Source organism: Gymnodraco acuticeps, unplaced genomic scaffold (genome assembly GCF_902827175.1).
Source record: "Gymnodraco acuticeps unplaced genomic scaffold, fGymAcu1.1, whole genome shotgun sequence".
In the NCBI taxonomy this organism is placed as follows: domain Eukaryota; kingdom Metazoa; phylum Chordata; class Actinopteri; order Perciformes; family Bathydraconidae; genus Gymnodraco; species Gymnodraco acuticeps.
Genome location: NW_022990276.1, coordinates 1794051 through 1808057, shown reverse-complemented (window position 1 = coordinate 1808057; position 14007 = coordinate 1794051). Strand labels below are relative to the sequence as shown.

The 14007-nt window shown below is 40.2% G+C and overlaps 1 protein-coding gene across 11 annotated transcripts in view; it reads right to left on the bottom strand.

Moving 5' to 3' along the window:
- Positions 1-1918: 1918 nt before the first annotated feature.
- The window catches only part of arhgef1b (Rho guanine nucleotide exchange factor (GEF) 1b), a 53604-nt gene continuing 41515 nt past the window's right edge, over positions 1919-14007 (bottom strand). For all 11 annotated transcript variants that reach the window (XM_034221653.1, XM_034221660.1, XM_034221661.1 and 8 more), the window contains 16 exons: positions 13554-13700; positions 12959-13044; positions 12077-12202; positions 11754-11868; positions 10883-10983; positions 10672-10746; positions 10512-10587; positions 8760-8927; positions 8584-8671; positions 8393-8500; positions 8163-8215; positions 7917-8060; positions 7687-7806; positions 6430-6620; positions 5595-5699; positions 1919-4727 (listed from right to left, as the gene is read on the bottom strand). In XM_034221653.1, coding sequence (XP_034077544.1) covers positions 5625-5699; positions 6430-6620; positions 7687-7806; positions 7917-8060; positions 8163-8215; positions 8393-8500; positions 8584-8671; positions 8760-8927; positions 10512-10587; positions 10672-10746; positions 10883-10983; positions 11754-11868; positions 12077-12202; positions 12959-13044; positions 13554-13700 — 1673 coding nt within the window. In that variant the 3' untranslated portion in view covers positions 1919-4727; positions 5595-5624. The remainder of the gene's footprint in view (positions 4728-5594; positions 5700-6429; positions 6621-7686; positions 7807-7916; positions 8061-8162; positions 8216-8392; positions 8501-8583; positions 8672-8759; positions 8928-10511; positions 10588-10671; positions 10747-10882; positions 10984-11753; positions 11869-12076; positions 12203-12958; positions 13045-13553; positions 13701-14007) is intronic.

Genomic DNA, 14007 nt, shown 5'->3' with positions numbered 1-14007 from the left:
GGTGTTACAAAGTTGACTAAATCATCCAAAATTCAATGAAAGTGGTGATCAGCTATTTTATATGTTCAAATGTCTACTGTGAAGGATATCATAAAGCCTTAAAGGTGGGGTATGTAATTTTGGAGAAACCAGCTGGAGTGCGCTAGAATTTTCTCATACTGATATTCTGAACAATCTGTGCTGTTGTATTTGCTGTAAAGTGTCTACTGTAGGCTATTTTTATTATATGTAGGCCTACAGCACTTTGGCTCGACCAAAAATCGTTTATAAATGTGCTATATAAATAAAACTTGATTTGATTTGAATTTGAAAATACACGACCGGAAAAATCTGCCACTTCCTTACAGAGCCCCTCCTCCAACACACACGAACGCGCACATGACCAATGAGGACACGAGATACGTTTGTACACAGATGGAAGGCTGACAGGCAGGTAGGCCATCCAGTTACTTTAGCCGGGCCGGCTCGGATGATTGGTCGTGCTTTTTACAGTACTACGCGGCTTCCACAGATGACATTTTTTAATGGATTTTTTGTCAAAGATATTCATTGCTATCGGGATGTTAAGAGCATTCCATGGAATATAACAAAAAGTGTATCTCGAGCCGGTTTCTCAAACTACCTACCCCACCTCACTTTAACTGGCAGCGCCATATGTAGAGCACATTTTGTGTCTTGATATCTTGTTGAAAAAAAAAGTTGAACTCCATCTGATTCAGCCAGCTCTATCCTTGGTTGACATGTGATGCACAAACAAACCTCTAGATGTCACTGTGGTTCGAACAGAAAGCCCTTCAGCTAGCTTCCACTGAGGAAGTTGGCAATGCTAAAAATCACTGCTGAAGAAATCACTCTTTTTGGTCAACTTTTGGTAAGGTAACCATATCCTCTTTGACATATTTTAGTGGCAGTGCACTGAGCTGAACATAATTATATACTTGATGCATAAAAAAAGTTTTAACAGGGTGTAATTTATTTTTTTTTAAAGTGCTCAACCATCGGTCGATTTGGCCTTTTATGGTAAACTAGCAATATGACTTTTTTCAGAGTTTCAGAGATGTTTTTCAATAAAACATGGTAATTAAATAGCTAGATTCATGGTAATATTACATCATCTAGTACTGCCTTATGAGTCTCAGAGTGAAAGAGTGATATAATTTATATAGCACCTTTCACGCATTGGCATTCAGCCCAAGTTGCACACAGATGAGCAAGTTAGGCCAACACAGGATATAGACATTTGGCTGTTAGGCCAGTGGTTTCCTGTTAGGCCAATTCAGCATATACAGTAAGATTAGCAAGTCTTTTTTTTATTATGAAAAACACTTTACATTACTTTTTTCCATTTTATTTTTTGTTACAATTATAATTTATTATCTTTTATGAATATATCTGGTTGTATATATGCTCATTTTCCATAAAAGAAACACATGTATTTGAGTTTGTGCTTTATTTGAGTTTGATGCATACAAATACTGTACTGTATATGATGATTGTTGAAATGCACTTTTAAGATAAAAGGCCAGCTCGACCAGTGGTAGAGGCTCATAAAAACAAAACTGTGTGGTCAGTCAAAACAATTAAAATTGTTTGTGGTTATTTGTGGTCCATTTGATAAGAAAATGCAAACAAATAATTTTCCCATAGCTTTTCTCTTGGTCTGGCAGTTAAAGGGTTAATGCAATCGAATGTAAAACAAAAAAGTTATGATTGATGAAAGTAGTAATCGGTCAGATTTGATCCGAAAAACAACGGAGGGTTAATATACGCTGTATTTATTAAAGATAAATATGGTTTATTAAATCAGCATAGGCCTCCATGTGTTATAAAGAGTAAAACCAAACTAATTTCGAACCACATACAATAGCTAAGTTATTTTTAATTGGCTAATAACTACATAAAAATGACAAAACAGGAATTTATTTCCCCAATTTATTAAAAAGTGAAGAATTTAAAAACAGAACGTACCACAAATGGTCTTTAAGAATACATCAATTAAAGAGCCTCTTACACAATAAAAAAAATCAAAAACCCAAATACACAGTATAGTTCTTGCATATTCATTGTTTATAGATAGACATGATGGCAGACGCCTGTATGACAAGGAGCAGGGTCTTCACTGAGCGCAGACCCCACTGTGGGATGTAGGCGGACACAGAGTCCTGGGATTATCAATATTCAATCAATGCTCGTTCTGACTTCGTCTCTCGCGGGAAAGACGGTGCAAACAGAGCAACAGGATTGTGTTCAAAGACAACGTGATCATCTGGACAAGGCACCATTCTATAAATACATTTGTCTATACATCTAGGTATGTGTAATATAGAATGCATGAGGGAAAGCATCTGAGAGAGCGAGAAGTGCCTGTAGCAGTCGTTCACTGCAGTTTGATAGTAAAACATCTGCTCGAGATGCTCTGTATTACAGTATCCGCATTGGTGAGCTTTAACAGCAGAGCGGGTTCACACTTTAACGTGCACCCCTAGACCACCATCTTTTGTAAATCCATTCATGCATAGACAAGTTACAGACAAGTGCTGTCTCTCTCACCGTTATGGCCAAATGCATAGTCATTTATTACAAAAAGCTTTGTTTGAAAACAGTAACAAAACCTCCCCGACCCGTTTAAGTAAATCAAGTGAGACACGACAACATATGTTAAAACTGTGCGGTAGGAAAAAGGTGATCATGCTATCACAAGTGAAGGGTGTTGTATGAAGCTAATACGCTTATTAAACAATAAGAAGGGGGCTAGTTTTTATGCTTTTTCTAAATGTTCCTTCAAGCTAACATCTATTTACATTTTAACAAGAAGACAAGGGGAGAGATGGCAGTTAACACAAATGTGTATATTCTGCATCTTGTGACGTTAAAGTGAGTAAACGGCCCCTACAGTTTGCATTGTGGTTGAGCGGGGTCAAAGGGTTTGTTGTTGTGGCAACATATCAGGAAGTGATCATGAACACAGAGCTGGTGAGAGTGTGTTTCCTTCCTCCAAACCTTCCTTTGTGTCCTCATCTGGCTTCCACTGTCTCTGCTGCTGGTCCCAAGTGTTCAAAACCAGGTGAAGATATAATGTATTTTATGTTTTGTTGCTGACCAAAGTATAGAAGTGTATATAAAAGCCACAGAGGTGGTCATAAGGCTAGCACAGTCTAGCATTCTTCATCTTAGTATCTACTTTAAATAATAGAAGAATGTATTTTTAACTGACAACCGATGCGTTATTTCTTCTATATGTTTTTGGAAATTCTTTTGCTTAACTTGAGCGATCACTCCTGGCATTAAGTGACTTACTGCTGCCACAATGAAGCATGAAGAGAATTACAGCTGGTACTGTATGAGGATCTAACGTTTGCTTTGTTTTACGTCTTTGGTCCTGTGTGCACGGCCCACAGTTATGCCACTACTCAGAAATATATCATCATCATAATAATTACAATCAACTGCTGAATAAAATACAAAGACAGAGCTCGGGTTCAATAGAAATATTGCTACCAGGAAAGATAGACTCTTTTGCTAATAACAGTGAATCTAACGTCGTATAATACAATGTATAGCCCCGTGTCAGGTCTGTGTTTCGGGGTCAGGAGCTGGGACATCTATCTGGGGGAAATCTGCAGAAGTGATGCTGCCACCAAATGACTTTCTGTAGCACCTTCAGTGTGTGTGTGTGTGTGTGTGTGTGTGTGTGCATCTTCTCATGGACCGTCAAGCTGGATTCTAACAACCGAAGCACAACCTCCAAACTCAGTTCTACATCTCTCTCCATCACTCTCTTATACATTTGCTAGGTTTTTCCTTCTCCGTTTTGAAACATCTCTCCATCTTTTTTATTATTTCGGCTCGGTGCTGTAACACAACTCGCTGACCCAGCAGACCCCAGAGGAATAAATAAAAGCGGTAGGTACATACAAACAAGTCTCCATTATCAACAGCATGATTACCTATAGCGCCACTATTTATAAATGTTTCTATGTGACCTAATGGCAGTAAGAACCCCCCAAACAAGCACATCCTTAATTAAAAAAAACTTTGTAACACACATACACACACGTTCCTGCATGCAATATTTTCAATAATAAGGGCTGCCTACATGAAGCCCAATCTGTACTGAATAGAGTAAATACAATGCGCAAAAACAGTGTGGCCTTAACTTGGTTTGATTATAAAAAAGTGCATCTCTGTGGTGCTTTGGCATAGACTAGAAATAACACTATATATCAGCAGTAGTATTTCAATACATCTTCAAACGCTACATCGGCCCCTCAAGGCCTCCACCTGCTCATAGATAACCAGGTGGGCAATCATAGGAATATCCTTTGCTGCACATCTATTGGCAATAAAGTAAATTATTTTCTAGCGTGCATGTCTCTGGTGTGCGTATGTGTGTTACAGCAGATCGCAATCACTACAGTTCGTTAGGCAGCATCTCTCATAGCACAATATTGATTCTTTTTTTTTTTTTATGGCACCTCTCTGCAAAAACAACCTTAAAGTAGGATGTCCCGTTTGTCTTTTTCTTTGTTTACCTCTCTACCAAGCATGCATGCAAACAGACACACATACACATGCACACTCCCTCCCATGTTTCATCAGTGAGCCCCTGCACTGTGCACAAAGCCCCCATGATGCAGCAGGGTCCAGGCATGGCCTACGAGGGGTTAGGAATAGCCAGGGAAGCCTCTGAAAGTCACTCTGCACTCCAAACCAGCACCAGTAAAAATCTGAAGAGAAGAAAAGACCAAGAACATTTCAATGTGAGATAACGACATGTAAAGTGAATGAGACTGATGATAAACAAGCGGCATCATTAACAGGGGAATTCCTTTCCTAGGTGTTATAACCCTATTTTGGCCCTTTTACAGTTTCAGTTTGATTTAGTCATTAGATTCGCTAATCGGTCATCCTGAGTTTTTACAGCTGAAGATAATTTGATCTAACAAAAGCAACCCTATGTTATTTATTGAGGTTGTTTGATCATATGTTTTCTGACACTCTGGGCTAAAAAGAGTCCCATCTTCTGTCTTTTGGTTAAAAAAAACATTTAAAATGAATCAATAGTTTTACTCACAGCTGAAAAGTGTAGTAATCCAGATAATAATATAATCCAGAAATGTACGTGACATTTCAAATATTATAACATTCTCATGCATGTTTTACATGTTGTTTGTATATGTTGACCTTTTGATATCTTTAGTTGCTTCGTCATATTTGAACAACCTATTTCCAAGAAACGTATGAAACACATCTTTAGGAAAAATATATTTAAATTTGTACTTTTGAATAATTATTTTGGGGAGGAAATCAGTTTTACGGACATAAATCAACTGATCATAGTAGTCAACATTGTACGAGTCTTTTTTGACTAAGAACTTCTCCAGTCGAGGACAGCCCTATTTTTTAATCTTATTTAATTGTTATGCAGATGAATGTTCCTCTTTGCAGAAAATAGCACATACGCACATCCTGTGTCTGAAAGTATTCTCATGTCTTTGATGATGAAAAATGATTCTTAATCTGACAATTGACATACATGATGTGTTGAGATAGTTAAATGGAAATAATTCTGAAACTAAGCTCAATGTTCCCACCTAGTGGCCAGCAGGTGGCGTGATGGTGTCTCACTGGAAGTTCCCCCCCCCCAGTGAGAACTTGGAAAGGGCCTCCTGCAGCCGGTGGTGCTCCTCTTCGACAGTCTGCAACACACAAAATCAATATCACCTTAGGAACTGAGGACAGAGTCTCTCTCTCTCTCACATACTCACACATTCGCGCTAGCGCGCACAAACGTCCACACACACACAGGCGAACGTCCACACACACACACACACACAGGCAACACCACACACACACACAGCGCCACACACACACAGGCGTCACACACACACACACACACACACACAGGCGCACACACACACACACACACACACACACACACACACACACTACACACACACACACACACCACACACACACACACACACACACACACACACACACACACACACACACACACACACACACACACACACACACACACACACACACACACACACACACACACACACACTTAACATCCTCTCTTCGTCTCCCTCGCCCCTTCTCTGACACATCCCATTGCAAGCGCTGGACATAATAGCCGTTTTCTGAGACGTCCAATTTCACAAGGCAATTTTCAGCCGAGCAATAACAGCAGTGGTTAAACGGTTTTCTATTCTCTAGTTTCTCTATTGTGCCATTTTGGCCCCATTTGTCCAAAGTATAGCGCGGCTCGCTCCTTACTTAAGTTATCCTCAGTGAAATCCTCGATGCCCGACTGTGTGTCTCTTTCCAGTCGGCCCCCATCTTTTGTTATGCGTCTCATCTTTATCTGCCCCTGTCATACTCCCAGCGTTTCTCTATATTCTCATCTCTGCCTCCAATCACCTGTAGTCTCGTTAGCTGTTTCTCCAGGCTGTGGAGCCTCCTGCAGACCTCCTCCATCCTCTCCTGGGACAGCACCAGGGGGGCGGTGATGCTCCTCTCCTCCTCGCCCTTCGTCCCGGCACCTTTTTTTTCAAAAGAGTCACCGTTCTCCTCCTCCTCCTCCGCTCCCCTGTCTGTGGCCTGGCTTTCTTCTGTGGATTCAAAGACTTAATTAAGATGACTTTTAAATGGCATTATTACATGGCTTAGTTGAATACTCTATTCTGATTGGTCAATTCAGAAGACACGTTGTTAATCCAGAACAGACAGACGCTGTCAAGCACTTATTGACCGTTGTTAAGGACGCTCAAATCTGCAGAAAGAAGTTCGGTCGATTTAACTGTATACAGTTTGGCCGAAAAGCAAACTGCATGCTTCGCGTCGGGCGCCTGTTCAGCCTGTCGGGTGTTCTTCTCCCCATAATGACCGCCTCGCTGCACATTATCCCTAACGTCAATTCTTTAAAAGAAAACAGAGCGTCTTTCCTAAACTCCTTATATATATAGAATGTCTGTCTTGTTGTGGTGAAATGGTCTCCTCTTTGATTCTGCCATTATACAAAACAATTATTTGTGCGAATGTAAACGAGCACTATTCATGATCTCTTTGTACGCGGCAAATTCCAGGCAGGTTTGAAAAAAGGTTTATTTAGTTTTGTTCATAATGGAGAGGGGGAAGAGAACGTTAGAAACCTGAGCGATTATAGAGACAATCAAGGATGAATCATAGCTACACATTTCACATGATGCTTGGAATGGACATTTTGGGATGTTTTTTTTCTCATCTCATACCTCTCATTAAATAGGAAAGAAAATGTAACAACGACACTTTGAGAGCAGTGCATGGTTACTGACAACAAACAGATAACATGTCAAATGAATGAGCTTGATGATAAACATGGGCATCATTTACGTCGGGGAAATGCAGATGATTAATTTAGCACACTAATAATGCAGAAATTAACATTCAATTATTATTACATTCTCAATTTGTTTATTTCATCCATTTTATAGGGCTGCTCCCTTTTGGTTGATTTTGATGATTGGACAAATCAGTTGTCTTGTTTTATAAGATTGATTTTCTATAAGTAATGTTTTATTGTCTTTTTATGACGTTGTTGGTTCACTTTTACTAAACTTCTTATTTTGACTTGTAGCCAGAAGTTGAATGACTGTATTTTCCACAATGTTAAACCTCCTTTAAAAACTCCAAACCTACCTGTGGACTGACAGTTATCCGTTTCCTGCCTCTCTGATTGCTCCTCTCCGTTTTCCTCGTCGGGCTGCGAGTCTTCTGAAAGGCTGATGCTGCCGACCAACAGCCTTTTGAGCGACATGACTAACAGGAGACACATTTAGCGGTTTCATTAGAAAGACAGACACGCTGCTATGGAAGAAAGCACAGACAGTTATAAAAAAAATCATCTATAGAAGAAGACCCTCATTCACCTTCATCCAAAGCACTGTTGGCCATCTTCTCCTGATCGCTGTTGGAGTGGCCTATCAAGTCGAAGCCTTTGTCTGACAGGAAATCAATCAGCCTGTGCCTCGGGTCCGCAGACTTGTCATCCGTCAAGCTGTCCTTATCTCGATCTGCAGAGAGACACAAGGCTTAACGCTGGCTCCAGATTTCAGAAATGTGTAACAATAACACATTTGTGCGTTTTTGTATTAAGTGTTCGGCTGCGCTCTCACCACTGCTGCTTTTTAAACCTCCGTTCTCAGTCGGGCTCAAAGGGGCAGTCAGCCTGACGGAGGGAAAATGACAAAATAAATGAGATATTTTGAGATGGGTGAACTTTGGCAGGCGGTGAATACAACTTGCTCTTTGGACAGACGTACACACACACACACACACACACACACACACACACACACACACACACACACACACACACACACACACGTCACACACAGATACATACGTGGAGGGACTCAAGGGAGGTAATACACTTCCAATAGCAGGCGTCAACCTCATTGGCGCTCCACTCTTCTTCAGATCATCCACTGCTGTTTTAATCACATCCGTCCACCTGTAAACACACATCAAACCAATGTTATGATTCACCCTCTGAAACAAACATGATTAATGTGTGTGTTTCTAACTGAACCTTACATTTTCCTCTCTCCTATAGACTGTGCCACCAGTTCATAGATCTGAGCACCGCTTTCCCAGGTAAATATCACATAGAAGGCCTTCCGATCTAAAAGGAAAAGCCAATGAAAGGTTGATCTCACAGTGGAAGTGCAGTATTTGAGTGTGAGACTGCTGTAGTGTGGCGTGTGGCTCACCTGTGGCCACCTCACGCAGGAAGACTGAGTTCAGCTTGATGATGGGGCTCAGCATCTGCTTGCCCTCCTGCACAGCGATGTTGCTCTTGCTCTGACATTTGAGGACCATCTTGTCGTCCTGCCGCTGGAGGAGCACCAGCAGATCCCCGAGCAACACACACTGCACCTCTGAGAGGAGGAGGACGAGGAGGACGAGGGAAAGGATAGCAAACGACAGGGAGGAAATACAAGTGAAAAAAGGAACGTTTTCTGCTGTCCGCTTAAAGGTCACCTTTAATTCTAAATCCACTTGTTCATGTATTTTCTACATAAACACGTGTCCCCTCTGTTTAAAGAGATTCTGGAAGTTTCAGGAAAGAAGATTCGCCCAGCAGCAGCTCATTAACATTTAAAGCTACAGACAGAGAATCAGCACTTTTGAAACAGGGCTGAAACAGAGGGGATTATGGGTAATGCTGCAATGATCTGTTTGGTGTTTGGAGCCAAACACTTCAGACACATGCTCTGTATATATCTGAGACCTATCATATATGGATGAAAAATAGTATAATAGGGGACCTTTAAGAAATATCTCACAGGTAATTGTTTATGTGTATGCTTCATTACTTTAGATTGTTCTTTTCAGATATTGATATGTATTTATTAATGTATTTAGGACCAATTCCACATCCAGTTTATTAAGCATATTGCCTTGATTGACTTTAGTTCTGCTATTAGCAAACGTTTTTCTTTTTACAATATTTTGTTAATGTTTTATTACTTGTTTTGATACCACTTTACAATAAGACTACCCTTATAAAGGATTCATAAAGGGTTTATAATTAGGTTATGAATTAGGTTGTAAACACTTTATTAATCATTAAGAACCATTTATAAACCAGTTCTAACATAGTTTGCATGCATCAGGCTCACTATTTGGCAAGATGACTAAGCCTTATATTGGCTACTCAGAGAGAATCAACTCAGTGAGCAACAGATACCAAGGATGCTGGCTGATGAAGGAGATGAAGTAAGCTAGGTAGCCAATATAAGGCTTAGCAGTATAGATAAATGTGGACTCTCTATTTGGCAACCGGTCACAGTCGCCCTGTTTATCTCATGTCTTATAAAAGCTTATTAAGGATTTATAAAGTGTTCACAACCTAATTAATTAATGAATTACAAACTATTTGTAAACCCTTTATAAGGCTAGTCTTATTGTAAAGTGGTACCCTTTTTTTACGTGTTTAGTTTCTGGTTTATGGTTATTTTAGTTTTCTGTGTGTATTAAATGTGTGTTCTGCTTTTCATGTGAAAGCAATATGTTGCGACGTACTAATGTGTGAGCATCTGTTGATCCAGGCTGTGTGCATTTGCCAATAAATAAATAAATAAAGTTGAACTAAATTTGATTGAATAGAATAGATAGGTTATTGAACTGAACCTGATATTAAAAAAAGGAAGTCATGGGTAAAATAAGTTTAAAATCTACACATTTAAAAAAGAGGAATTGAAAACCGAAATATTCAAAAATAAAACCTTGCTCAAAGTGTGTCGCTTAAAATCAGATAAGCGGAAAATCTGTGGATTTTAAATGAATAAACATCATTATTATTAATTAAGCTTAGTATGACTGCCTTAATAAAGTGTTAAACTTAATCATATTCACATATAAGAGTCTTTAAAGAAGGTTTGCTCCTTTTTCTGCAGCAGAACTGATAATCCCAGGAAGGTTTCATGCTTTAAATACGTAAACAAGCAAAGTATATTTACCAATTGCCTTTTCCTTTGTGACTTTCCAGGTCACCAGGCCTTCATAAAGCATCTTCTTCTGAGTCAGGTCGATGTTCTAGACGAGCCAGTGGGAGAATAATGAGAATATTTCGGGCAAAAAAGGTCAAATCTGTAAAGTTGAACAGTGTATACACGTTACCTTATATTCTGTATACAGCTCATTACTGGGTTTGAGCCCCGATGTGTCCAGTCTGCGCTGGTAGTCCTTCAAATTCTGGAGACAGAGAGAAAAGGTCAGAAAGAGGACAGACATCACAGAAACAGACGTCTCAAAATGAATTCACTAGACTTCAATTGGTGCTCAATCAATACACAACGGTGTGTTGAGTGATGGAGTGTGTGTTTCTCACCAATAGGTTCTCCATCTCTTTGACCTCGTCGTTGACATGGTTGAGGATCTTTCTGCAGCACTCTGCGCTCTGCTGGATCCTCTCCTTCTCTGTCAGGTCCTCTGGGGAGAGACAGGAAAAAAACAAAGGTGAGGAAAATACAGCTTTCACAGCAGAGCCCAAACTAAAGCCATAAATCACGAGAGGACACAGAGAACCTGGGACGGACAGTAATCGATTGTTTAAATGTTTTGCTGCCGTGCTTAAGTTAGTCCGCATTTATCCCTTGTTCTTCTGATACACGTCGGCATTACTCTTAATCTACACTTTCACACAAACAGATAGATCATCATATAGCTGTCATAAGGTATATAAACCCATGCATCAGTTTGCACGTTCTACATGAACACAAGACATGGAGTTATGAAAGGATCATTATCCGTCACTTTTAACTCGTTTTATTCACCTTTTCCCCCTTTTGTAAAACAAAAAAAGGCAAATGGCAAATACAGAGCAGCGTTAGGATATATTCCACGAAACTATACAACTACATTGATTATACTGTGCTTCAAACAGCTTTAATATATAGGATGCTATTGTACATTGTTGAGGAAAACTGCTTTTAGGTCACATTGGTCTTGGTCGGTCTAGTATAAAAAAAAAATTCCAGTACAATTTTCAGAAAAATGCATAGTAACAATAGAAAGCATAATATTGTAATAAAACATTTAGTATTGGGTCCACTCCTTTACGCATTTTATTAATAAGCATAATTAAGCTGCATAACCATCATTAGTACAAATCTAAGGACTCATTAAAATGTGTAAACTGAGCACATCTACACAAAAGTGAATGACAACCAGGCATAGGACATGCGCGCGCGCACACACACCTGTGTTCTTGGCAATATTCTCCAGCAGCAGCGGGTATTTGGTCAGTCTCTGCATCTCTATGGGAATGATGTCCTTCAGCTGCAGCCTGCGGCACTGGGGCTTACTCTCTGCCTCCTGGGGAAAGAAACACACACACAGAATTAGTTTATATAATATGTGCAGATATCTGACCCCTAACATGTCCATGCATCTGTGGGAACATCCATGTGTGTTTATTTCTGTTAATCTTTTCTGTTAATCCTTTAAGAGTCAGTTTGTGTGTGTGTTTGTACGTGTGTGTGTGTTTGTACGTGTGTTTGTATATATATGTGTGTGTGTCTACCAGTATGAAGGAGTTGAAGCGTGGCTCTTTCTTCTGTCTGCTCTTGATCTGGTCCAAGGCCCACGACTGGTGACTGCAGAATCGGGCTGTCAATTTCTGGAACCATTCCCCCTCCGTACCTCCGAACTAACACACACACACACACACACACACACACACACACACACACACACACACACACACACACACACACACACACACACACACACACACACACACACACACACACACACACACTACACACACACACACACACACACACACACCACACACACACACACACACACACACACACACACACACACACACACACACACACACACACACAACACACACACACACACACACACACACACACACACACACACACACACACACACACACCACACACACACACACACACACACACACACACACCACACACACACACACACACACACACACACACACACACACACACACACACACCACACACACACACACACAACACACACACACACACACACACACACACACACAACACACACACACACACACACACACACACACACACACACACCACACACACACACCCACACACACACAGTTTTGTGAAAGCCAGAAGTAAAAAACGAGGGAATGAATAGATGGGCAGATGGAGAAAGAGCTGGAAGGGTACTGAGTACAGATTGTGATAAAGCTGCAGCCAATATTTTGCTTTCATACATAAATAGTATTTGAACATTTAGAAGCATAGAATCGGATCTTGGCACAACTATTGTAAAGTTATGTGGAAATTGAATCGTTAAATCTGCATATATCCGTTGGAGTTTTCCCTGAAAGCAACAAACACAGACGGAGAAAAAGGGGAAAGAGAGATAGAGTCATTCATAAAGTACTCACTCTGTTGAGCACTGTGGTGCTGATGTGTTTGACTATGAAGTGATCTTCCGGACATCGCAGTTTGTTCAGGCTCTCCAGGAAGTTATCTGGATTCACAGCAAGAGAAAAACAAATCAATTATTTACATTTAACCAACTGTTTAACATGAATCACCCTATGTTACATTTACTGTATACTAATAACATTAGTCATTCAATATGTATTTATTATTGTTTGTTATATCTTGGTCAATTTTGTTTTAAGCTCTATTTCTTTGTCTTTATAAGTCAATTTGAGATCAACCAAATTCAATTTCCTTAAATGTGCACTCATACCTTACCAACAATTCTGAAGGAAACATTTAATAACATTTAATACTGATTTATTCTTCACTTTCCAACTCTTATATTCTGTAATGCTGTACATCTAGCTACCTTTATCACTGGCAACAAGTACACAAAACAAGCAGCTTCACACTCGAGGTGCTGATTTACATTCACTGCATACAGGTTTGCTTTTTGCCTGGGAGAAGAACTCTAGCTTCCCGGTGTATATGTCTGACTCAGGGAGGATGGGAACACAAATGAGAAAAGGCCTCTTTTTCAGCAGCACTCACAGTGCATTTCAATGATCTCATCCAGATTGGGGAAGATGGCGGAGAGATCGGTGTAGGTCAGGAGCTCCTCTCTCGCCAAAGGCCTGTAGAAGATCATCTGGAGGACACTCAGCATCCGCACATGGGCGTGCTCAGTTGCAAACAACTCTGAAGGGGAGAGGGAGTTTGCACAACATAAGAGAAAACATAAAATAGGGATTGCCATAATACTGCAACTATATATCTGTAACGTGGGTTTGCTATCCTGGCTCCAAAATGGTGGAATGAGCTCCCCATTGACATCAGGACAGCAGATAGCTTACACACCTTCCGGCGCAGACTGAAAATTCATCTCTTTCGACTCCACTTCGAGCGATAGAACTATTAACAAAGCACTTATATACTAATAAAGGGCTGGCTTACCTAAAGCCAGTTGAGTAGCACTTGAAATGTTTTAGCTCTATGAAACCTGATG